The sequence below is a fragment of the Salvelinus fontinalis genome, chromosome 40 (genome assembly GCF_029448725.1).
Source record: "Salvelinus fontinalis isolate EN_2023a chromosome 40, ASM2944872v1, whole genome shotgun sequence".
Taxonomy (NCBI): Eukaryota; Metazoa; Chordata; class Actinopteri; order Salmoniformes; family Salmonidae; genus Salvelinus; species Salvelinus fontinalis.
Window position 1 is genome coordinate 7,759,238 of NC_074704.1, and position 24,377 is coordinate 7,783,614.

General features: G+C 41.8%; 2 protein-coding genes and 3 pseudogenes across 2 annotated transcripts; all 5 read right to left on the minus strand.

The window, feature by feature from the left end:
- Positions 1 to 411: 411 nt before the first annotated feature.
- LOC129839778 (nanos homolog 3-like) lies at positions 412 to 1,056 on the minus strand. The gene has a single exon (XM_055907416.1). It carries the CDS (start codon positions 1,054 to 1,056, stop codon positions 412 to 414), a length of 645 nt encoding a protein of 214 aa, XP_055763391.1.
- Positions 1,057 to 5,755: 4,699 nt separating this feature from the next.
- LOC129839779 (nanos homolog 3-like) lies at positions 5,756 to 6,304 on the minus strand (annotated as a pseudogene).
- A 4,385-nt stretch (positions 6,305 to 10,689) lies between these two features.
- On the minus strand, positions 10,690 to 13,270 carry LOC129839243 (nanos homolog 3-like; annotated as a pseudogene).
- Positions 13,271 to 17,815: 4,545 nt separating this feature from the next.
- LOC129838972 (nanos homolog 3-like) lies at positions 17,816 to 18,460 on the minus strand. The gene has a single exon (XM_055906236.1). The coding sequence runs from the start codon at positions 18,458 to 18,460 to the stop codon at positions 17,816 to 17,818; it is 645 nt and encodes a 214-aa protein (XP_055762211.1).
- A 2,648-nt stretch (positions 18,461 to 21,108) lies between these two features.
- Positions 21,109 to 23,824, minus strand: LOC129839244 (nanos homolog 3-like; annotated as a pseudogene).
- Positions 23,825 to 24,377: the final 553 nt, after the last annotated feature.

Sequence of the window (24,377 nt, forward strand, 5' to 3'; positions counted from 1 at the left end):
AACAGAAAACTCAAAGCCACAATGTGTTGTAAAGAACAAGTGAACGGGCATGCAAATAATCACAAACCACACGTTATAAACAAATAGAAATAAGTGAAAAAAAGTTGAAAACACACGAGAAAAAGTAAAGGCAATAAATAAAACAAATCACACGACTAACAGGCTATTACATAGTCTACAAACTAGTCAGTCTGTTCCAAACTGCGTCTAAGCTAAATATCCTCTCGTAAATCCTCTTACAACTGTCCGCATCCAGTGTGTTAGAGACGCTAAAGGAAGTCGCCAACACACCAGCAGTCTCTTCAGCGCTTCTCTAGCTCTGGTCCCACTCATCTCGCAACCACAAGTTGACTATGTTAGTAGGTCTAGAGGGTAGCGCAGTAACGGCCTGGACCAGAGCTAGCGCTTCTATCACTTGACATAGACCGACCTGTAGGTGGTGTCCACCCGGGGACAGAAGCGCTTGGTGTGGGCTTGAGCCCCGGTGGCCCCACAGAGAGGGCAGATATACTGCCGCAGGTACGGACACACCACGTCCCCATCCTGGTCCTTGAGACTGTGTGACCCAAACACAGACTCTGACTCCCCGTTGTGTTTGCAGAAGCTGCAGAACTTGCGCTCAGGCGATGGCACCTCCTCCGGCGTCATGGAGCGGGTCGCCTTCTTCCTCTCCCTCTGTCCCCGGGTGCCCACGGAGGGTCTGGACGCTGCTGTAGGGGGCTCGGGACCCTCGCTGCGGCTCGGATGTAAAGGAGCGTCTTTACGCAAGGGGACAATTTTGGAACCCAGGGGTTCCTTTTCGTGCCGTAGAGGTGGTGTCGCCAACGGTGCTATCGGCGACAGCAAGGCTCGCGGCGGGAACTGTTCAAATTCCACCATGGTCGAGCATATACTGGAGTGATGACCCTCAACGGTTGACGGTTCTGATGTGAAGTTCCCTAACTTCATCTCCCGCACTGCGTCCGCTAGCTTCAAGTAGTCCCGCCACAGTTGGAAAGTCTTATTTTCGGACTCCATTTTCGGTAGATGTTGGAGTTGATAACTAAACGATGCCATGGTTCAATGAATTGAGAACTAAACTGAAGGCAAGTTGGACAACACGCAGGTTTTGACCTGTCCGTGTTTTGGAAAGCAGCCAATCAAATGGTGTTGTGCGGGGGCCGTGCCAAGTGACAACAGCCAATCAAATGGTTTCAAACCGACAACTGCTAAATTGGTCATTTTAGAAAATCAACTATTTGGGATACAATTTTACTCCTCAACAATATTCAAACACTTCAAATATAATTGTTTAATCTATTATAGGGTCTAAATTGATAGGACTTATAATTCTTAGTTATTAAGAAGATGTTTTATAATAGCCTATTTTAATAAAATATCACTGAGCGGGTCGCCTTCTTTCTCTGTTAAAATTCAAAACTGCTTCGACTTCCTTGTTGTTCACTACTATGATATTGTAACATTTCTCCTGGCTCATCGAATCATTCCAGTAAATATTGGTATTGGTACTGCGGAGTTGGAGGGATGGGTGGAGGGAATGGGGGTGAAGGAGAGGTTGGCGGGTAATGTTTCGGAGGACGCATGGCTCTCGAACCTCGCCTCTCCGGAGTCCGTACTGGAGTTGCAGCGATGGGGTAAGACTGTAACTACCAATTGGATATCACGAATTGGGGAGAAAAGGGGGTAAAAAGTCAAACAAAATAAAGAATGGTCTTACTGAAGAGATCAGTAACCTCATCTGTTATTATTTTTGGAAGATTGTTGTATTTTTATCCCCCCAATATTGCGGACCACCTGCAGTACCCAGCGATAACCACTGACCTAGATATTTCATCTTGTTTCAGTATCATTACTGGTCACTTACATTTATCCATCTTCCTAGAACCAGTACACTATTTTAGAACTTTGTATTCACTTGTTTTGAAGCCTACGATGAACCCCTATTCCCCATATAGTGCACATGTGGCCCTGGTCAAAAGTAGTACATTATATAGGGAATGGTGCCATTCTCTGTCTCTCTCTTCCCCTTAACTAGTGAGGAAGAGGAGAAAGATGAAGGGCATGAAGACGCTACAGAACTGGTCTGTGGCCTGATCAGAGAACTCTCCTACCTAAAGTGAGTCTTCCTCTCTTTTCCCTCCTCTCCCTCCATCCTTCTACTGCTTCACCACTTTCTCCTAGTGATGACCTTTGACCTAATGAACATTAGAAGTCAGCCTGATCCGCCCCACAGATCTCTGAGCTCTGATTGGCTAGATGGCTGTCTGCTCAGATGGACACATAGATTAGGATCTCTCCTCCTTAACACAGGAGAGGAGGAGAACAGGGGATGAGGTCCTAACCTTAGTTAACACAGGAGAGGAGGAGAACAGGGGATGAGGTCCTAACCTTAGTTAACACAGGAGAGGAGGAGAACAGGGGATGAGGTCCTAACCTTAGTTAACACAGGAGAGGAGGAGAACAGGGGATGAGGTCCTAACCTTAGTTAACACAGGAGAGGAGGTGAACAGGGGATGAGGTCCTAACCTTAGTTAACACAGGAGAGGAGGAGAACAGGGGATGAGGTCCTAACCTTAGTTAACACAGGAGAGGAGGAGAACAGGGGATGAGGTCCTAACCTTAGTTAACACAGGAGAGGAGGAGAACAGGGGATGAGGTCCTAACCTTAGTTAAGACAGGAGAGGAGGAGAACAGGGGATGAGGTCCTAACCTTAGTTAACACAGGAGAGGAGGAGAACAGGGGATGAGGTCCTAACCTTAGTTAACACAGGAGAGGAGGAGAACAGGGGATGAGGTCCTAACCTTAGTTAACACAGGAGAGTAGGAGAATAGGGGATGAGGTCCTAAACTCTCCAAGCCCTCCTCCATCTCTTCTCTCTCTCAATTCAATGTTTCAAGTGAAATAAAAAATGAACAGTAAACATTACACAACGTTTCGAAATAATAAATACATTTCAAATGTCACATGATCTATTCTAATGAAATGTGTACATAAAAGGTATTAAAAATGACTGTAAAACCACAACGAGGACATGGACCTATCAAGTAAGTGTTCATAAATCGTCGGGTACAGTGCAAGAAAAAGCATCAGAGTAATTTGAAGTAGCGGCATAAACTCATGTCCACATTTACAACATAACACGCACAGGGATTTATTATTTAACTAGGCATGTCAGTTAAGAACAAATTCTAATTTACAATGACGGCCTAGGAACAGTGGAGCCTTGTTCAGGAGTAGAATGACAGATTTATACCTTGTCAGCTCGGGGATTCGAACTTGCAACCTCTCGGTTACTAGCCCAACGCTCAAAACACTAGGTATGTGGCACTGTAGCACAGTGCGCAGACTCTGCATTTATAGCTACCATTCGGAAGAGGGCGTAAAAGCGCCTGGCTCACTTTATTTTGTGGCTGGTAGTTGGCATGGATCAATTTGTTGCGTAAATTGCGACCTCTCCTATATACAATATGTGGTGGGTTCTTAAATTCAGCTGGCAGAGCTGGGTCCGATGATAAAACATGTCAATGTGTGTCTTGAGAGCATCTCCCACTTTGCGCGAGTTCAAAGTATATGTGGTGGTGAACATTACAGTGTTCTTTAGCTACAGGGTCAATTTTGTAGGACTCCATCCCGTGTTTTCCCCATCGCCAAATCAAGCTCCATCCACACATTGCGGAGAGTAGCGGCTTCTTAGAGCCCTATTGCGCACCGCTTCTTTTTCTAGATTGTCCGGAGTGGAGTGGCATAGACGGCGCAGACTGAAAAACGAGCTTCTTGGAAGTCCTCTTTTTAAACGGCTCGGCGTGGAAGCTGTTCGCCTGTATTAGAGTATTTATGTCCGTTTCTTTTCTATACAGAGTTGTAAACAGGGTTCCATTTGATTTCTCAATCCACATATCGAGGTAATGAACACGTTTAGTGTCACATTCCGTAGTGACTTTGAGATTGGGGTCAGTGTCATTGAGTAATGCCATACCAGTCTGACTGACGGCTCTTCCGTTACCTTCAGATTTTGTGGCATAAGATATCAGACAGAGGAGGTGATATAAATAATACTCTTTGTAAAAGAGAATGTTTCGGGATTTTCACCCTCCAGACATTATTGCCTAAAGGTCTTAATTAATAATGAAATGCCCGTGCATGTTATGCTGTAAATGTGAACATGAGTTAATGTCTCCACTTCATATTACTCTGACGCTTTTTCTTGCACAGTACGCGATGATTTATAAAAACTTACTTGATGGGTCATGTCATCGGTGTGGTTTTACAGTATCGTTTAATACTTCATATACACACCTTATAAGAATACTTGTGAAATGCACATTGTTATATGTGGTAACATACGCTTGTGTTCTCTGTACTCCAACCCCATTCGATGCATTGAACGGATGTGGGCGGAGCAATGTCTACATACGGGTGCAAATTAAAAACAGCTCTGAGCAAGGTCTCGAGGCCGATGCTTAAAGCTTAATGAAGAGCAGTGGCAGGTTTATTACGTTTTCTCATCTTATTCAACTGTTACCAAGCATTTGCAACAAAGATAGCTCAGATGTGCCATTGCCTTTGGAATAACTAACCAGTCTAAAAAGATTCCCAGCATAAAGATCCCCTTCCCCACTAAGATCTAAAGTCTACCTGTAGAAAATGCCCTATATAGTGCACTACTTTATACCACAGCCCTATATAGTGCACTACTTTAGACCACAGACCTATATAGTGCACTACTTTTCACCACAGCCCTATGGCCCCTGATCAAAAGTAGGGCACTATTTAGGAATAAGAATGCCATTTGGGACACATTAATGATGTGCAGACACCTTTTTAGGGACACCTCGCTGATAATTAAGACACACAGGAGTAGCCAGTGCAGATTTTATTGTTATTATTATAGAAGACATGCATAATAATAAACAAACATACTGTTCAACATAAGGTTCTTTAAAGTGAGATTAGAATTAACATTAAAAGTCCTGTACAGCCAATGTAAGATGCAGAGGTTGAAAAGTCAAATTTAAAATAAAAAAAATAACACTTCTATATGTATTAAAGTAATTAAAATACAAGTATAACATTTTAAAATAGTAGCTAGCATGGTAAATGAGACATACAAAGTAGCTCTGCACACCACGTCATAAACAGTTGTCTCCTTGTCAATAGTAATGTTCTGATACATGTTATTTTAGGCCCGTAGACTTGCAGATGTACAGGTAGATTAGAGCATGTCGTTTTAAAGTCAGGAAAACAAGTCGCAAAACAAGAAAAACGTTTTTTTTTTTTCGTTTTTTCCTCCCCAAAGTAGCAGGGAGAAACGTGGATGAACGTCTGATTCTGCAATGAGAGTTTGTTGATAAGGGCGGTTCAGTAGGCGACACAGTAATAGAGGTCGGGAGGTTTTACAAAATCTCACAGCAACATCTAAAGACGCAGTTAGTTTGGTCACAGACAGACAGATTTACACTTTAAAGTAAAAACAGAAAACTCAAACCCACAATGTGTTGTAAAGAACAAGTGAACGGGCATGCAAATAATCACAAACCACACGTTATAAACAAATATAAATAAGCGACAATCACACGACTAACAGGCTATTACATAGTCTACAAACTTGTCAGCTTGTTCCAAACGACTTCTAAGCTAAATATCCACTCGTAAATCCTCTTACAACTGTCCGCATCCAGTGTGTTAGAGACGCTAAAGGAAGTCGCCAACACAACAGCAGTCTCTTCAGCGCTTCTCTCGCTCTGGTCCCACCCATCTCGCAACCATAAGTTGACTATGTTAGTAGGTCTAGAGGGTAGCGCAGTAACGGCCTGGACCAGAGCTAGCGCTTCTATCACTTGACATAGACCGACCTGTAGGTGGTTTCCACCCGGGGACAGAAGCGCTTGGTGTGGGCTTGAGCCCCGGTGGCCCCGCAGAGAGGGCAGATATACTGCCGCAGGTACGGGCACATAGGGGTGGTGTCGCCACAGGTGTTATCGGTGACAGCAAGGCTCGCGGCAGAAACTCTTCAAATTCCACCATGGTCGAGCATATCCCGGAGTCATGACCCTCAACGGTTGACGTTTCTGAGGTGAAGTTTCCTAACTTCATCTCCCGCACTAGGTCAGCCAGCTTCAAGTAGTCCCGCCACGGTTCGAAACTCTTGTTTTCGGACTCCATGTAAGGCGGAAGGTCTATGAGTTGACAAATCATAGCGTTCATTCTCACAATTTTTTTTATTGCTCAACAGACTAGTGTCTGATAACAATCAGAATGTACCAGAATAAAGAAAGCGGTGTCTAAACTTCTGAACAGTGCGATGTGTTCAATCAATTGACAACTCGACTGAAGGCTTGACAACATGCACCTTTGGGCTTGTCCGTGTTTTGGAAAGCAGCCAATCAGATGGTGTCGAGCGCGAGCAGTGCGGAGTCCGTGGCACGCGACAACGGCCAATCAAATGGTTTCAAACTGACAACTGCTAAATTGGTCATTTTAGAAGATCAACTATTTGGGATACAATTTTACTCAATATTAGAAAACTTAAAATGTAAGTGTTGAATCTATTCTAGGGTCTAAATTGATAGGACTTCTAATTCTTAGTTATAGGGAGCTGTTTGATAATAGCCTATTTTAATAACAAAATATCACTGAGCGGGTCGTCTTCATTCTCTGTTAAAATTCAAAACTGCGTCGACTTCCTTGCTGTTCACTACTACCACCATTAGTTTTTGTAACATTTTTCCTGGCTCATCGAGTGAATTCAGTAATCATTAGTAGAGAAGGAACGTGTCAAACAATCAATCTTTATTAATCACATTGAAAACGATTTCATAAAACACAACAGAAACGACAAAGTAACAACATACAACTGAAACAGACAATATTATAAAACATAGAATGGAAACTACATAAACAGCAATCCTACTGAAATGACCAGTCCAGGCGAGTACCAGGGGGGGCGACCTGGAGCCTCTCTGCCCCCACATCCCAGCACTCTGACTGGGCATCACTCTCACTGGACCTGCGGAGTTCGAGGGACGGGGGCGGGGTAATGGCAGAATTTATATATATCACAAACACACACACACACACCACAACAAAAATCCATCTGTAATCATATAAGATCTGTGATTGAGGTAATCATTAATAATGATTTCCACTTTGGGGATAATTAATAAAGATATGTTTAAAATCAATCTTATTGAAGAAAGAGGACAAAGACTGGATAGATTTAACAGTTTAGTAACTAGATCTACATCTTAAATGACACCCCATTCCCTATATAGTGGCCTACTTCTGACCAGGCCCTGGTCAATAACAGAGCACCAAATAGGGAATAGGGGGCCATTTGGAACAGAGCCAGGACATGTCTGGGCCTGACCTGCAGCTGTAGGGCAGTTGGAGGGCAGAGTAGAGCTCTGGGGTGCTGGGCGTGTGAACTTTGACCCTGCCATGAACCTGCAGAGACCCCGATGACCCTAACCAGGGCATGATCCCAGACTCGGCAGAGGAGGGCGTGGCCAGCCGGCAGCCGGACAAGATCATGTGATCAGAATCTGAGAGATCTGCGAGTGCAAACAGGAATCCCCTGAAGTGACTAAAATACGATGCTGTAGTAAAACCTGTAAGTAAAGCAATAACTATAGTTGAAACCAAACTAGTAAAGCTTTTGCAAATATCTATCAGTATGTAGTGTTCATTGTTGATTAGAAAACTGGGTAGTTGGAGCCTAAATACTGATTGGCTGGAAGCCATGGTATATCAGACATGTATCATGGGTATGACAAAAACAAAGTAAAATTTACATTGGTAACCAGTTTATAATAGCAATAAGGCACCTCAGGGGATTGTGGTATATGGCCAATATTTAAAATTTAACTAGGCAAGTCAGATAAGAACAAATTCTTATTTACAATGGACGGCCTACCCTGGCCAAACCCGGACGACGCTGGGCCAATTGTGCGCCGTCCTATGGGACTCCCAATCACGGCCGGTTGTGATACAGCCTGGAATCAATAGTGATGCGTGTCTGTAGTGACGCATCAGCACTGAGATGCAGTGCCTTAGACTGCTGCGCCACTCAGGAATCCCCAATAAACACTACATGACAAAAGTATGTGGACACGCCTTCAAATTAGTAGCTTCGACTTTTTCAGCCACGTTCGTTGCTGACAGGGTTATAAAATCGAGCACACAGCCATGCAATCTTCATAGACAAACATTGTAGGCAGAATGGCCTGACTGACTTTCAACATGGCTGCCTTTCCAACAGTTCATCACATTTCTGCCCTGCTAGAGCTGCTCCTGTCAACTAAGTGCCGTTATTGTGAAGTGGAAACATCTAGGAGCAACAACGGCTCAGCTGCAAAGTGGTAGGCCACGCAAGCTCACAGAACGGGACCACCGAGTGCTGAGGCACGTAGCCAGTAAAAAATACTCTGTCCTCGGTTGCAACAATCACTAACGAGTTCCAAACTGCCTCTAGAAGCAATATCAACACAATACCTGTTCGTCGGGAGCTTCATGAAGTGGGTTTCCATGGCCGAGCAGCCGCACACAAGCTTAGGATCACCATACACAATGCCAAGCGTCGGCTGGAGTGGTGTAAAGCTCACTGCCATTGGACTCTGGAGCAGTGGAAACGCCTTCTCTAGAGTGATGAATCACGCTTCACCATCTGGCAGTCAGACGGACAAATCTGGGTTTGGAGGATGACAGGAGAACGCTACCAGCCCCACTGTATAAGGCCAACTGTAAAGTTTGGTGGTGGAGGAATAATGTTCTGGGGCTGTTTTTCATGGTTCGGGCTAGGCGCCTTAGTTCCAGTGAAGGGAAATCTTAATGCTACAGCATACAATGACATTCTAGACAATTCTTCGCTTCCAACTTTGTGGCAACAGTTTGGGGAAGGCCCTTTCCTGTTTCAGCATGACAATTTCCCCGTGCACAAAGTAAGGTCCATACAGAAATGGTTTGCCGAGATCGGTGTGGAAGAACTTGACTGGCCTGCTCAGAGCCCTGACCTCAACCCCATCGAACACCTTAGGGAAAATTTGGAACGCCGACTGTGAGCCAGGCCTAATTGTCCAACAGAGCCCGACCTCACTAATGTGCTCGTGGGTGAAAGTCCCTGCAGCGATGTTCCAACATCTAGTGGAAAGCCTTCCCAGAAGAGTGGAGTCTGTTATAGCAGCGAAGGAGGGACCAACTCCATATTAATATCCCTAATTTTGGAATGAGATGTTTGACCAACAGGTGTTCACATACAACTGGTCATGTATATACAGTAGATGTATAGAACAGGATTTCTGCTGACTCACTGAGGACGGTGCTCTCTCTCCTGTTGTGATGCTGCAACGGAGAGTCAAATAGATACTGCTGCTTCACCACACAGGCCCTCTGCTGCTCAAAGTCACGTCTCTACACACACACAGCAGTATTTAAAAAAATGTATTACAAGCATTTCGCTACACTAGCAATAACATCTGCTAACCATGTGTATGTGACCAATAACATCTGCTAACCATGTGTATGCGACCAATAAACATCTGCTAACCATGTGTATGTGACCAATAACATCTACTAACCATGTGTATGTGACCAATAACATCTGCTAACCATGTGTATGTGACCATTAACATCTACTAACCATGTGTATGTGACCAATAAACATCTGCTAACCATGTGTATGTGACCAATAACATCTGCTAAATATGTGTATGTGACCAATAACATTTGCTAAATATGTGTATGTTACCAATAACATCTGCTAAATATGTGTATGTGACCAATAACATTTGCTAAATATGTGTATGTGACCAATAACATTTGCTAAATATGTGTATGTGACCAATAACATTTGCTAAATATGTGTATGTGACCAATAACATCTGTTAAATATGTGTATGTGACCAATAACATCTGCTAAATATGTGTATGTGACCAATAACATTTGCTAAATATGTGTATGTGACCAATAACATTTGCTAAATATGTGTATGTGACCAATAACATCTGCTAAATATGTGTATGTGACCAATAAAATGTGATTTATTTGATTTGCCGAACAAGGCAGAAAGTAACCTCCCCTGAAGCCGATTGTGTTGACGAGCTGGAACGCGCTATGTATTACATTGGGTTGAAAGTTGCCGATGTACAGCACTGATCTTGGGTCAGTTTTCCATTATTTTCTGGTAGGCTTGGGGAGAGAAAGCTGATCCTAGATAAGTTACCTACCGTTCAAAAGTTTGGTGTCATTTAGAAATGTCCTTGTTTTTGAAAGAAAAGCACATTTTTGTGTCCGTTAAAATAACATCAAATTGATCAGAAATACAGTGTAGACATTGATAATTATAGAGCATTGGTTAAATGAGGACATTCATACTATGGAAGAGTGGAGCGGTACACTGAAAGAACTGTATTTAATGGAAAAGATCACCTACAACATAAAATTGCAGACAGATTTAGTCTACTTGAAAAGGATGGGAACCGCTCGTTGTAAATAATATTGTGTAGACACGACTCAGTCTCAAAGCAACCAAACATATGATAATTGTATATATATATATATATTATTTTATTATTATTACTTTAGTTTCTTCGTTGTAAAGTTATCTTGTTTATTGTATAGCCTACTTGTTGGTGTCTCAGACGACCCGAACCTTAATAATAATCCCACACTTACGTCATAGACAATAATTCTACTAGTTGACTGGACGGACACACAGCAGGATACTGACACTCAGTCCGCAGTGGTCGGGAATGCGTTTTGGGGCTGGACAGACCGCGAACCAGCCCCTACTGTTGTCGATCACACATACTAATGCCACGTTGAAAAGAACTTGAACACAATCATGTCGGAGTTAAGACTACCCATTGTCCAGTGTCCCAGGTGAATATGAAGCCAGCATTATACACCATTCAAGTGCTAGTCAGTACTTGGAAACGGACATTCTGACTCGCTAACATGATAGACACCGTAATAATCATAATGAAACGGCCTCGGAAGAGCCACAAGTGTCAACCAACATAATTCATTATTTTACATTAACCTGCTTAACTTGTATTAAATGCATTAAGATGAAAATTGTGATTTAGGCTCCACGAAATATGAAATGCGTTATGAAGAATATCGTGTCCTGTTGCCTTCACGAAAAAAAGGGCCTTTCTGACTACAAGTGCACCAGTATCCCAAAGGATTAAGCGAAATCAAACATAGAAAACAGCAGTGGCATTAATAAAAATGTTTTTCCCGCGGATTAAGACGCACATAAATGTGTGTCTTTTCTCACAAAGTCTGATCAGAAAGTATGCTCAGAAAAATCGAAAGCAGTATATATAGCAATACAAACACCATTTATAAAACGGGATTAAATAAATACAACATTAAGGTATATTCATAACGTTCATTAATGAAGAAAAAATAGAAATATAGGCTATCGTGTTTAAATTCTTGTCTTTTCTCACGAATTAAGCCACAAAACAACATGCTGAAATACATTATGTACATGCACGAATTGAATGTGAGATTGTGTTGTCAAATTGGCCTGAACCGGTTTTGAGTGACCATTTACAATTTATTTACAATAAATTTACAGAATAATAGCAAACCACTCAATTCAATTGGGCACACGTCAATTCACGGGAGACTGCCAGGGTTGGGTCACTAACCTTGATTTACAGAACAGTGATGATTAATGGCCCATCTCAGGTTCCTATACAACAATGGGTTGATGACTGTCCATCTGTGGAGCATTCTAGAAGGACTGGGCTGATCCAGAAAGCTGGTTGTGTGTCTTCTACTGCCCTACTTAGTCTGTTAATTTGGGAGGTAAAGATTGCCTATTGACAAGATTGAAACGGTATCTGTTTCCATACTCCAGTGTTTCCCAACTCCAGTCCCCCAACAGCACACATCGTTGTTGTAGCTCCACGTGGAAAAAGTACCCACTTGTCAAACTTGAGTAAAAGTAAAGATACCTTAATATGAAACGACTCAAGTATAAATGAATGTTACCCGGTAAAATACTACTTGAGTAAATGTCTAAAAGTAAATGGTTTAAAATATAGTTAAATATCAAAGGAAATGTAATTGATAAAATATACTTAGGTATCAAAAGTAAAAAGTAAAGCAAACCAGATGGCACCCTTTTGTTGTTCTTTATTAATTTACAGATGGCCAGGGACACACTCCAACACTCAGACATAATTTATAAACGAAGCATGTGTTTAGTGAGTCGGCCAGATCAGATGCAGTAGGGATGTTCTCTTGATAAGTGTGTGAATTAAACAATTGTCGTGTCCTGATAAGCATTCAAAATGTAAAGAATAGTTTTGGGTATCAGGGAAAATGTACAGAGTAAAAAGTACATCATTTTCTTTAGGAATGTAGTGAAGTAAAAGTAAAAACCTTAATTTAATTAGGCATATCAATTAAGAACAAATTCATCTTTACAATGACGGCCAAACCCGGACGACGCTGGGCCAATTGTGCGATACCCTATGGGACTGCCAATCACGGCCGGTTGAGATACAGCCTGGATTCGAATCAAGGTGTCTGTAGTGACGCCTCAAGCACTGAGCTGCAGTGCCTTAGACCGCTGCGCCACTCGGAAGCCCAAGAAAAGTCCAGATAACCCAAAAACTACTTAAGTAGTACTTTCAAGTATTTCACTAAAGTACTTTACACCACTGGGCGAGACATAGACAGAGCTGTAGGTGGTTTCGACCAGGGGACAATGGTGCTCGTTGGCGGCTTGGGCCCCGGTGGCCCCGCAGAGAGGGCAGACATACAGCCGCAGGTACGGGCACATCATGTCCCCATCCTGGCCCGTTGTGTTTGCAGAAGCTGCAGAACTTGCGCTCAGGTGATGGCACCTCCTCCGGTGTGTTTCTCCCACTCTGGCCCCAGGTGCCAGCGGGGGATCTGGACGCTGCTGTAGGGGGCTCGGGACCCTCGGTGCTGCTCGGCCATAAAGGAGCGTCTTCGTGCAAGAGGTCGATTTCTGAATCCAGGGGTTCCATTTCGTGCCATAGGGGTGGTGTCGCCACAGGTGTTATCGGTGACAGCAAGGCTCGCGGCCGAAACTCTTCAAATTCCACCATGGTCGAGCATACGCCAGAGTCATGACCCTCAACGGTTGACGGTTCTGAGGTGAAGTTTCCTAACTTCATCTCCCGCACTAGGTCAGCCAGCTTCAAGTAGTCCCGCCACGGTTCGAAACTCTTGTTTTCGGACTCCGTGTAAGGCGGTAAGTCTATGAGTTGACAAATCATAGCGTTCATTCTCACACTTGTATTTTTTATATCCAAACAGACTAGTGTCTGATAACGATCAGAATGTACCAGAATAAAGAACGCTGGGTCTCAACTGACAACTCAACTGAAGGCAAATTTGACAACGTTCACGTTTTAACCTGTCAGTGTTTTGTTAAACAGCCAATCAGATGGCGTAGTGCGGAGTCCGTGGCACTTGACAAAGCCAATCAAATGGTTTCAAACTGACAACTGCTAAATTGGTATTTTTAGAAGATCAACTATTTGGGATACAATTTTACACCTCAACAATATTAAAAACTTCAAATATAACTGTTTAATCTATTCTATGTTCTAAATTGATAGGACTTGTAATTCTTAGTTATAGGAAGCTGTTTGATAATAGCTTATTTTAATAAGAAAATATCAGTAAAATAACTGTTAAAATTCAAAACTGCTTTTTAAAATATTTGTATTATTTCACCTTTATTTAACCAGATAAGCCAGTTGAGAACAAGTTCTCATTTACAACTGCGACCTGGCCAAGATAAAGCAAAGCAGTGCGACACAAACAACACCACAGAGTTACACGTGGAATAAACAAGCGTACAGTCAATAACACAATAGAAAAAAGTCTATATACAGTGAACTTCTTTGCTGTTCACTATGCTTCGACGTCCTTGCTGTTCACTACGACCAAAACGATTTTAATACACAATGGAAATGACAAAGGAACAACAACTGAAACAGACAATATTATAAAACATACAATGGAAACTACATAATTAGCCATCCTACTGAAATGACCAGTCAGGACGGGGACGGGAGTTGGGGGAGTCGGGGTTTGGAGAGAGGGATGGGGACGGAGGGGAATACCGGGATTAGAGGAATGGGGAGATGGAGGAATTTCGTTACAGTCAAATAAATACACACGCAACAATCTACACAAAAGTCCATCTGTTATCATATAAGATCAATGATTACCTCAATCACCGATAATGATTTTCCCTTTGGGGTGATTAATAAAGTTACGTTGAAATCCATCGAATTGAAGAAAGACGGCAAAGAAGGAAGAATTTAAACAGTTTAGTAACGAGGTCTGCGTCTTAAATGACTCTCCATTACCATCCCAAGTATCAACCCAGATTTGAACTGAAAGTGTGTGAAGTTATATGGGCCCAACGTTATAATAATAATGCAGGTCTGTAAATCACATTTTATTGTGTCACATACACATATTTATCAGATGTTATTGTGGGTGTAGTGAAATGCTTGTGTTCCTAGCTCTCCTATGCTATGCTGGTAGTGCACAATATAGGCCTGTGGTCTAAAGTAGTGCACAATATAGGCCTGTGGTCTAAAGTAGTGCACTATATAGGGCATTGTCTACAGGTGGACTTTAGATCTTAGTGGTAAAGGTGGTCTTTATGCTGGGAATCTTTTTAGACTGGTTAGTTATAAAAGCAACATGTTTCATAGAGCCACGACTGAGATGAGGAGATGTACAATAACCAAAGATTCACCTTAGTAATGATTTATTTATAACACATTCTACAAAACACAGTAACTACATACTGTTCCAAACTGATGTCCTCAGCATTAGGAAAGACAGAGGAGAAGAAAATAACCCTTAAACTGTCCACCCTTAAACCGGGTGGTAGCTTTTTATGCCAGTTCAACCCTGCACGTTAGAGGCTGCTGCACTATATACACATAAATACACACGCATCAATCTACACAAAAGGCCATCTGTTATCATATAAGATCAATGATTACCTCAATCACCAATAATGATTTTCCCTTTGGGATGATTAATAAAGTTACGTTGAAATCCATCGAATTGAAGAAAGACGGCAAAGAAGGAAGGATTTAAACAGTTTAGTAACGAGGTCTGCGTCTTAAATGACACCACATTACCATCCCAAGTATCAACCCAGATTTGAACTGAAAGTGTGTGAAGTTATATGGGCCCAACGTTATAATGATAATGCAGGTCTATAAATCACATTTTATTGTGTCACATACACATATTTATCAGATGTTATTGTGGGTGTAGTGAAATGCTTGTGTACCTAGCTCCAACAGTGCAGTAGTATCTAACTATTCACAACAATACACACAAATCTAAAATTAAAATAATGGAATGAAGAAATATAGAAATATTATGCTGAGCAATGTCGGAGTGTCTGTGTATATAGTGCAGCAGCCTCTAACGTGCAGGGTTGAACTGGCATAAAAAGCTACCACCCGGTTTAAGGGTGGACAGTTTAAGGGTTATTTTCTTCTCCTCTGTCTTTCCTAATGCTGAGGACATCAGTTTGGAACAGTATGTGGTTACTGTGTTTTGTAGAATGTGTTATAAATAAATCATTACTAAGGTGAATCTTTGGTTATTGTACATCTCCTCATCTCAGTCGTGGCTCTATGAAACATGTTGCTTTTACAACTAACCAGTCTAAAAAAATTCCCAGCATAAAGATCACCTTTACCACTAAGATCTAAAGTCTACCTGTAGACAATGCCCTATATAGTGCACTACTTTAGACCACAGGCCTATATAGTGCACTACTTTAGACCATAGCCCTATATAGTGCACTACTTTAGACCACAGGCCTATATCGTGCACTACTTTAGACCATAGCCCTATATCGTGCACTACTTTAGACCACAGGCCTACATAGTGCACTACTTTAGACCACAACCCTATTTAGTGCACTACTTTAGACCACAGGCCTATATCGTGCACTACTTTAGACCACAGCCCTATATAGTGCACTACTTTAGACCACAGCCCTATTTAGTGCACTAATTTAGACCACAGCCTTATATAGTGCACTACTTTTCACCACAGCCCTATGGCCCCTGATCAAAGTAGGGCACTATTTAGGAAACACAATGCAATTAAGGACACAAACATGATGTGCAGACAGGGACACCCGCTTTGAGGATAACACAGTGCCACCAACGCGGTCGCTACCAAGGACTGTGTGCTCTCCTTCTCCGTGGCCGACTTGAGCAAGACATTTAACCATGTTAACCCTCGCAAGGTTGCCGGGCCAGACGGCATCTCACCTTTTTAGGGACACCTCGCTGATAATTAAGACACACAGGAGTAGCCAATGCAGATACTATTGTTATTATTATAGAAGACATGCATAATAATAAACAAACATACTATTTAAACATAAGGTTATGTAAAGTGAGATTAGATTTAACGTTAAAGTCGTATACAGCCAATCAAATGTCATCACATTTTATTAGTCACATCGTCACATTAACCAACTAGGCAGTTTAAGAAATATAGTTAAGAAAATATTTACTAAAGAAAGTAAACAATAAAAAGTAACACAATAAAATAACAATAAGGAGGCTATATACAGGGGGTACCGGTACCGAGTCAATGCGCGGGGTACAGGTTAGTCCAGGTAATCTGTACATTTAGGTAGGGGTAAAGTGTCTATTCATTGATAATCAACAGCAAGTAGCAGAAGTGTAAAAACAAAGGGGGGGGGGGGGGTATGAATGTAAATACTCCGGGTGGCCACGTGATTAATTGTTCAGACTCCGGGTCGAAGCTGTTATTAAGGAACCTTTTGTACCTAGACTTGGCGCTCTGGTATCGCTTGCCGTGCAGTGGCAGAGAGAGGAGTCTATGATTTGGATGACTCCAACCATTTGTTGGGCCTTCCTCTCCAATCTAAGTAGCATACACGTTGGAAAGTAAAAAAACAAGAAACCACCCTTCTAGATCTATTAAAATACAAGTATAACACTAAAATAGTAGCTAGCACGGTAAATGAGACATACAAAGTAGCTCTGCACACCACGTCATAAAACAGAAGTTGTCTTCTTGTCAATAGTAATGCTCTTATAATAGTGATTTTAGGCCCGTAGACTTGCAGATGCACAGTTAGATTAGAGCATGTCGTTTTAAAATAAGAGTCAGGAAAACAAGTCTCAAAACAAGACAACCCTTCCGTTTTTTTCCTCCCCAAAGTAGCAGGGAGAAACGTGGATAAACGTCTAATTCTGCAGTGAGAGTTTGTTGATAAGGGCGGTTTATTAGTCGACACAGTATTAGAGGTTGGGAGGTTTTACAAAATCTCACAGCAACATCTAAAGACGCAGTTAGTTTGGTCACAGACAGACAGATTTACACTTTAAAGTAAAAACAGAAAACTCAAAGCCACAATGTGTTGTAAAGAACAAGTGAACGGGCATGCAAATAATCACAAACCACACGTTATAAACAAATAGAAATAAGTGAAAAAAAGTTGAACACACGAGAAAAAGTAAAGGCAATAAATAAAATCACACGACTAACAGGCTATTACATAGTCTACAAACTAGTCAGTCTGTTCCAAACTGCGTCTAAACTAAATATCCTGTCGTAAATCCTGTTACAACTGTCCGCATCCAGTGTGTTAGAGACGCTAAAGGAAGTCGCCAACACAACAGCAGTCTCTTCAGCGCTTCTCTAGCTCTGGTCCCACACATCTCGCAACCACAAGTTGACTATGTTAGTAGGTCTAGAGGGTAGCGCAGTAACGGCCTGGACCAGAGCTAGCGCTTCTATCACTTGACATAGACCGACCTGTAGGTGGTGTCCACCCGGGGACAGAAGCGCTTGGTGTGGGCTTGAGCCCCGGTGGCCCCGCAGAGAGGGCAGATATACTGCCGCAGGTACGGGCACACCACGTCCCCATCCTGGTCCTTGAGACTGTGTGACCCAAACACAGACTCTGACTCCCCGTTGTGTTTGCAGAAGCTGCAGAACTTGCGCTCATGCGATGGCACTTCCTCCGGCGTCTTGGAGCGGGTCGCCTTCTTTCTCTCCCTCTGTCCCCGGGTGCCCACGGAGGGTCTGGACGCTGCTGTAGGGGGCTCGGGACCCTCGCTGCGGCTCGGATGTAAAGGAGCGTCTTTACGCAAGGGGACAATTTTGGAACCCAGGGGTTCCTTTTCGTGCCGTAGAGGTGCTGTCGCCAACGGTGCTATCGGCGACAGCAAGGCTCGCGGCGGGAACTGTTCACATTCCACCATGGTCGAGCATATCCCGGAGTCATGACCCTCAACGGTTGACGGTTCTGATGTGAAGTTCCCTAACTTCATCTCCCGCACTGCATCCGCTAGCTTCAAGTAGTCCCGCCACAGTTGGAAAGTCTTATTTTCGGACTCCATATTCGGCAGATGTTGGAGTTGATAACTAAACGATGCCATGGTTCAATGAATTGAGAACTAAACTGAAGGCAAGTTGGACAACACGCAGGTTTTGACCTGTCCGTGTTTTGGAAAGCAGCCAATCAAATGGTGTTGTGCGGGGCCGTGCCAAGTGACAACAGCCAATCAAATGGTTTCAAACCGACAACTGCTAAATTGGTCATTTTAGAAGATCAACTATTTGGGATACAATTTTACACCTCAACAATATTAAAAACTTCAAATATAACTGTTTAATCAATTCTATGTTCTAAATTGATAGGACTTGTAATTCTTAGTTATAGGAAGCTCCAATTTCAATTTGTAAGTCGCTCTGGATAAGAGCGTCTGCTAAATGACTTAAATGTAATGTAAATGTAAGCTGTTTGATAATAGCCTATTTTCATAAGAAAATATCAGTAAAATAACTGTTAAAATTCAAAATTGCTTTTTTAAATATTTATTTTATTTCACATTTATTTAACCAGATAGGCCAGTTGAGAACAAGTTCTCATTTACAACTGCGACCTGGCCAAGATAAAGCAAAGCAGTGCGACACAAACAACACCACAGAGTTACATGTGGAATAAACAAGCGTACAGTCAATAACACAATAGAAAAAAGTCTATATACAGTGAACTTCCTTGCTGTTCACTATGCTTCGACGTCCTTGCTGTTCACTATGCTTCGACGTCCTTGCTGTTCACTACGACCAAAACGATTTTAATACACAATGGAAATGACAAAGGAACAACAACTGAAACAGACAATATTATAAAACATACAATGGAAAGTACATAAACAGCATCCTACTGAAATGACCAGTCCAGGCAGGGACGGGGACGGGAGTTGGGGGAGTCGGGGTTTGGAGAGAGTGATGAGGACGGAGGGGAATATCGGGACTAGAGGAATGGGGAGATGGAGGAATTTAGTTACAGTCAAATAAATACACACGCAACAATCTACACAAAAGTCCATCTGTTATCATATAAGATCAATGATTACCTCAATCACCGATAATGATTTTCCCTTTGGGGTGATTAATAAAGCTACGTTGAAATCCATCGAATTGAAGAAAGACGGCAAAGAAGGAAGGATTTAAACAGTTTAGTAACGAGGTCTGCGTCTTAAATGACACCACATTACCATCCCAAGTATCAACCCAGATTTGAACTGAAAGTGTGTGAAGTTATATGGGCCCAACGTTATAATGATAATGCAGGTCTATAAATCACATTTTATTGTGTCACATACACATATTTATCAGATGTTATTGTGGGTGTAGTGAAATGCTTGTGTTCCTAGCTCCAACAGTGCAGTAGTATCTAACAATTCACAACAATACACACAAATCTAAAATTAAAATAATGGAATGAAGAAATATATAAATATTATGCTGAGCAATGTCGGAGTGGCATTGACTAAAATACAGTAGAATATAATATAGTATATACATATGAGATGAGTAAAGCAGCATGTAAACATTATTAAAGTGATTAATGTTCCATTATTAAAGTAGCCAGTGATTCCATGTCTGTGTATATAGTGCAGCAGCCTCTAACGTGCAGGGTTGAATTGGCATAAAAAGCTACCACCCGGTTTAAGGGTTATTTTCTTCTCCTCTGCCTTTCCTAATGCTGAGGACATCAGTTTGGAACAGTATGTAGTTACTGTGTTTTGTAGAATGTGTTATAAATAAATCATTACTAAGGTGAATCTTTGGTTATTGTACATCTCCTCATCTCAGTCGTGACTCTATGAAAGATGTTGCTTTTACAACTAACCAGTCTAAAAAGATTCCCAGCATAAAGATCACCTTTACCACTAAGATCTAAAGTCCACCTGTAGACAATGCCCTATATAGTGTACTACTTTAGACCACAGGCCTATATTGTGCACTACCAGCATAGCATAGGAGAGCTAAGAACACAAGCATTTTGCTACACCCGCAATAACATCTGCTAAATATGTGTATGTGACCAATAACATTTGCTAAATATGTGTATGTGACCAATAAAATGTAATTTATTTGATTTGCGAACAAGGCCGAAAGTAACCTCCCCTGCAGCCGATTGTGTTGACGAGCTGGAACGCGCTCTGTATTACATTGGGTTGAAAGTTGCCGATGTACAGCACTGATCTTGGGTCAGATTTCAATTATTTTCTGGTCGGCTTGGGGAGAGAAAGCTGATCCTAGTTAAGTTACTACACTACCGTTCAAAAGTTTGGGGTCAATTCGAAATGTTCTTGTTTTTGAAAGGAAAGCACATTTTTTTTGTCCGTTAAAATAACATCAAATTGTAGACATTGATAATTATAGAGCATTGGTTAAATGAGGACATTCATACTATGGAAGAGTGGAGCGGTAGACTGAAAGAACTGTACTTAATGGAAAAGATCACCTACAACATAAAACTGCAGACAGATTTAGTCTACTTGAAAAGGATGGGAACCGCTCGTTGTAAATAATATTGTGTAGACACGACTCAGTCTCAAAGCAACCAAACATACGATAATTGTATATATATATTATTTGATTGTTTAATCATTATTACTTTAGTTTCTTCGTTGTAAAGTTATCTTGTTTATTGTATAGCCTACTTGTTGGTGTCTCAGACGACCCGAACCTTAATAATAATCCCACACTTACGTCACAGACAATAATTCTACTAGTTGACTGGACGGACACACAGCAGGATACTGACACTCAGTCCGCAGTGGTCGGGAATGCGTTTTGGGGCTGGACACACCGCGAACCAGCCCCTACTGTTGTCGATCACAAATACTAATGCCAAGTTCACGTGCAATCGGAGTTATCGGAAATACCTAGTTCCGACTGAGAAGTTTCACTTGAATAACCCTCAAAATTGGAATTACAAGTGTGAAACGGAGAAAATGTTGTTGCCAATCTAATACACAATCATGTCGGAGTTACGACTTCCCATTGTCCAGTGTCCCAGGAGAATATTAAGCCAGCATAATACAGCATTCAAGTGATAGTCGCTACTAGGAAACTGACATTTCTGACTCGCTAACATGATAGACACCGTAATAATCACAATGAATCGGCCTTGGAAGAGCCATAAGTGTCAACAAACAAAATTCATTATTTTACATGAACCTGTTTAACTTGTATTAAATGCATTATGAAGAAAATAGTGATTTAGGCTCCACGAAATATGAAATGCGTTATGAAGAATAACCTGTACTGTTGCCTTCACGAAAAAAAGGGGCCTTTCTGACTACAAGTGCACCAGTATCCTAAAGAATTAAGCGAAATCAAACATAGACAATAGCAGTGGCATTAATAAAATTGTTTTTCCCGCGGATTAAGACGCACATAAATGTATGTCTTTTCTCACAAATTCTGATTAGAAAGTCTCCTCAGAAAAATCGAAAACAGTATATAGCAATACAAACACCATTTATTAAACGGGATTAAATAAATACAACATTAAGGTATATTCATAACGTTCAATAATGAAGAAAAAATAGAAATATAGGCTATCGTGTTCAAATTCTTGTCTTTTCTGACGAATTAAGCCACAAAACAACATGCTGAAATACATTATGTACATGCACGAATTGAATGTGAGATTGTGTTGTCAAATTGGCCTGAACCGGTTTTGAGTGACCATTTACAATGGTGACCATTTACAATGGTGACCATTTACATTTTATTTACAATAAATTTACAGAATAATAGCAAACCACTCAATTCAATTGGGCACACGTCAATTCACGGGAGACTGCCAGGGTTGGGTCACTAACCTTGATTTACAGAACAGTGATGATTAATGGCCCATCTCAGGTTCCTATACAACAATGGGTTGATGACTGTCCATCTGTGGAGCATTCTAGAAGGACTGGGCTGATCCAGAAAGCTGGTTGCGTGTCTTCTACTTCCCTACTTAGTCTGTTAATTTGGGAGGTAAAGATTGCCTATTGACAAGATTGAAACGATATCTGTTTCCTTACATCAGTGTTTCCCAACTCCAGTCCCCCAACAGCACACATTTTTGTTGTAGCTCCACGTGGAAAAAGTACCCACTTGTCAAACTTGAGTAAATGTATAGATACCTTAATATGAAACGACTCAAGTATAAGTGAATGTCACCCGGTAAAATACTACTTGAGTAAAAGTCTAAAAGTAAATGGTTTAAAATATACTTAAGTATCAAAGTAAATGTAATTGATAAAATATACTTAGGTATCAAAAGTAAAAAGTAAAGCAAACCAGATGGCACCTTTTTGTTGTTCTTTATTAATTTACAGATGGTCAGGGACACACTCCAACACTCAGACATCATTTATAAACGAAGCATGTGTTTAGTGAGTCGGCCATATCAGATGCAGTAGGGATGTTCTCTTGATAAGTGTGTGAATTAAACAATTGTCGTGTCCTGATAAGCATTCAAAATGTAAAGAATAGTTTTGGGCATCAGGGAAAATGTACGGAGTAAAAAGTACATCATTTTCTTTAGGAATGTAGTGAAGTAAAAGTAAAAACCTTCATTTAATTAGGCATATCAATTAAGAACAAATTCATCTTTACAATGACGGCCAAACCCGGACGACGCTGGGCCAATTGTGCGATACCCTATGGGACTCCCAATCACGGCCGGTTGAGATACAGCCTGGATTCGAATCAAGGTGTCTGTAGTGACGCCTCAAGCACTGAGCTGCAGTGCCTTAGATCACTGCGCCACTCGGAAGCCCAAGAAAAGTCCAGATAACCCAAAAACTACTTAAGCAGTACTTTCAAGTATTTCACTAAAGTACTTTACACCACTGGGCGAGACATAGACAGAGCTGTAGGTGGTTTCGACCAGGGGACAATGGCGTTCGTTGGCGGCTTGGGCCCCGGTGGCCCCGCAGAGAGGGCAGACATACAGCCGCAGGTACGGGCACATCATGTCCCCATCCTGGCCCGTTGTGTTTGCAGAAGCTGCAGAACTTGCGCTCAGGTGATGGCACCTCCTCCGGCGTGTTTCTCCCACTCTGGCCCCAGGTGCCAGCGGGGGATCTGGACGCTGCTGTAGGGGGCTCGGGACCCTCGGTGCTGCTCGGCCATAAAGGAGCGTCTTCGTGCAAGAGGTCGATTTCTGAATCCAGGGGTTCCATTTCGTGCCATAGGGGTGGTGTCGCCACAGGTGTTATCGGTGACAGCAAGGCTCGCGGCCGAAACTCTTCAAATTCCACCATGGTCGAGCATACGCCAGAGTCATGACCCTCAACGGTTGACGGTTCTGAGGTGAAGTTTCCTAACTTCATCTCCCGCACTAGGTCAGCCAGCTTCAAGTAGTCCCGCCACGGTTCGAAACTCTTGTTTTCGGACTCCGTGTAAGGTGGTAGGTCTATGAGTTGACAAATCATAGCGTTCATTCTCACACTTGTATTTTTTATATCCAAACAGACTAGTGTCTGATAACGATCAGAATGTACCAGAATAAAGAACGCTGGGTCTCAACTGACAACTCAACTGAAGGCAAATTTGACAACGTTCACGTTTTAACCTGTCAGTGTTTTGTTAAACAGCCAATCAGATGGCGTAGTGCGGAGTCCGTGGCACTTGACAAAGCCAATCAAATGGTTTCAAACTGACAACTGCTAAATTGGTATTTTTAGAAGATCAACTATTTGGGATACAATTTTACACCTCAACAATATTAAAAACTTCAAATATAACTGTTTAATCTATTCTATGTTCTAAATTGATAGGACTTGTAATTCTTAGTTATAGGAAGCTGTTTGATAATAGCTTATTTTAATAAGAAAATATCAGTAAAATAACTGTTAAAATTCAAAACTGCTTTTTAAAATATTTGTATTATTTCACCTTTATTTAACCAGATAAGCCAGTTGAGAACAAGTTCTCATTTACAACTGCGACCTGGCCAAGATAAAGCAAAGCAGTGCGACACAAACAACACCACAG

Bases quoted from the DNA above. Each gene is read 5' to 3' on its own strand.
- LOC129839778 (XM_055907416.1), bottom strand. From the start codon at position 1,056: ATGGCATCGTTTAGTTATCAACTCCAACATCTACCGAAAATGGAGTCC.
- LOC129838972 (XM_055906236.1), bottom strand. From the start codon at position 18,460: ATGGCATCGTTTAGTTATCAACTCCAACATCTGCCGAATATGGAGTCC.